The sequence below is a fragment of the Penaeus monodon genome, chromosome 15 (assembly GCF_015228065.2).
Source record: "Penaeus monodon isolate SGIC_2016 chromosome 15, NSTDA_Pmon_1, whole genome shotgun sequence".
NCBI classification, from domain to species: domain Eukaryota; kingdom Metazoa; phylum Arthropoda; class Malacostraca; order Decapoda; family Penaeidae; genus Penaeus; species Penaeus monodon.
The window spans coordinates 32,259,517-32,260,901 of record NC_051400.1 but is presented as its reverse complement, the minus strand read 5'-3'; the positions used below and the strand labels follow the sequence as shown (position 1 = coordinate 32,260,901).

At 33.4% G+C, this 1,385-nt stretch overlaps 1 protein-coding gene across 1 annotated transcript in view; it reads left to right on the top strand.

The window, feature by feature from the left end:
• LOC119581951 (dedicator of cytokinesis protein 7-like) overlaps positions 1–1,385 on the top strand; it is a gene marked incomplete in the record, with an annotated part of 118,380 nt that overhangs the window by 111,511 nt on the left and 5,484 nt on the right. Inside the window, 3 exon segments of the mRNA XM_037930132.1 lie at positions 180–446; positions 598–778; positions 909–1,054. Of these exon segments, the coding sequence (XP_037786060.1) occupies positions 180–446; positions 598–778; positions 909–1,054 (594 nt within the window).

The window sequence follows — 1,385 nt, the reverse complement described above, 5'->3', positions numbered from 1 at the left end:
ATGTGAATATTTCGGAATATGGGTTAAGTGTGAATATTTCACAAAAAATTACAAAGAAAATAGAGACAGGAGGCAAAATTACTTAATTTTTCTGGGACACATTGTTACCTTCTACCTGGATCATCCTTAGATAAAGTCCTGTTAAATACCAGTAATATATAATATTTGTATTATTTCAGGCTGGTATGTTTGAATGTTTGAATGAGGTCTACAAGATCTTGACTCCCATTGCTGAGAAGAACAGAGATTGGAAGAAGCTGATCAATATATACTCAAAACTTCACGATGCTTTCTCAAAGATTGATGCACTAGAGGGAAGAAGAATATTTGGAACATACTTCAGAGTTGGGTTTTATGGATCCAAGTTTGGTGATCTCGATGGAGAAGAGTTCATCTACAAGGAACCTATGCTTACTAAGTTACCTGAGATATCTCACAGATTAGAGGTACTGGAAGATTTTTCTTTTGTCAATAGGAGAATGATAATGGAGTCTGTCTTTGATAGCTCAAAGTACTGAAAAAGTAATTTGGTAAAGTATGTGATAACAGGTTGTTGTGGAGATGAATAATTTACTTTTTAACTTTATATTTTTACAGGCCTTTTACAGTGACCGTTTTGGTGCAGAAAACATTTTGATGATAAAGGATAGTAACACAGTTGATGCCACCAAACTGGATTCTGACAAAGCTTGTATTCAGATCACTTATGTTGAGCCTTATTTTGATGAATATGAATACAGAGACAGAGTTACTTCTTTTGAGAAAAATTATAACATAAGTAAGTCATTATATTGTCTTCATGACTGTAAACTGATTTTGCAAATATTGTGAGCATAAAACTTGCATAATTGACCAGTTAAAGTTTTAGAGTATATGCTCTTTTGACTTAAAATTTCCCCTTTCCAAAGAGCGGTTCATCTTCTCAACACCATTCACACCTGATGGCAGAGCACATGGAGAGCTTCATGAGCAATATAAGAGGAAGACAATCCTGACAACACAACATATGTTCCCATATGTCAAGACCAGGATCCAAGTTGTTGACAGAATGTCTGTAAGTTATTTTATAGGGGTATTACTATTTGTGTTTGTGTTGTGTTACTTTTATTTTATGGATATCAAATATTGCAGCAGAGAAGAATGGGAAATTTGGTTAAAATGTTTATATTTTCTGGGGTCCCTCAAGGTCTAGTGTGAAATTTGTAGGAATCAGGTATTCATAGTAGTTGAACATGGCATATAAGAATTAAGAAGATAATATGAATTTTACTCTGTCTATCCTATCATGTTTCCTCAAAAATTAACTTGTTTTTTCTCTCAAAATACCCCAAAATATCTTTATTGATCTTTGAACCCTGAAATATGAGTTCAGTAAGCCTTTGAAT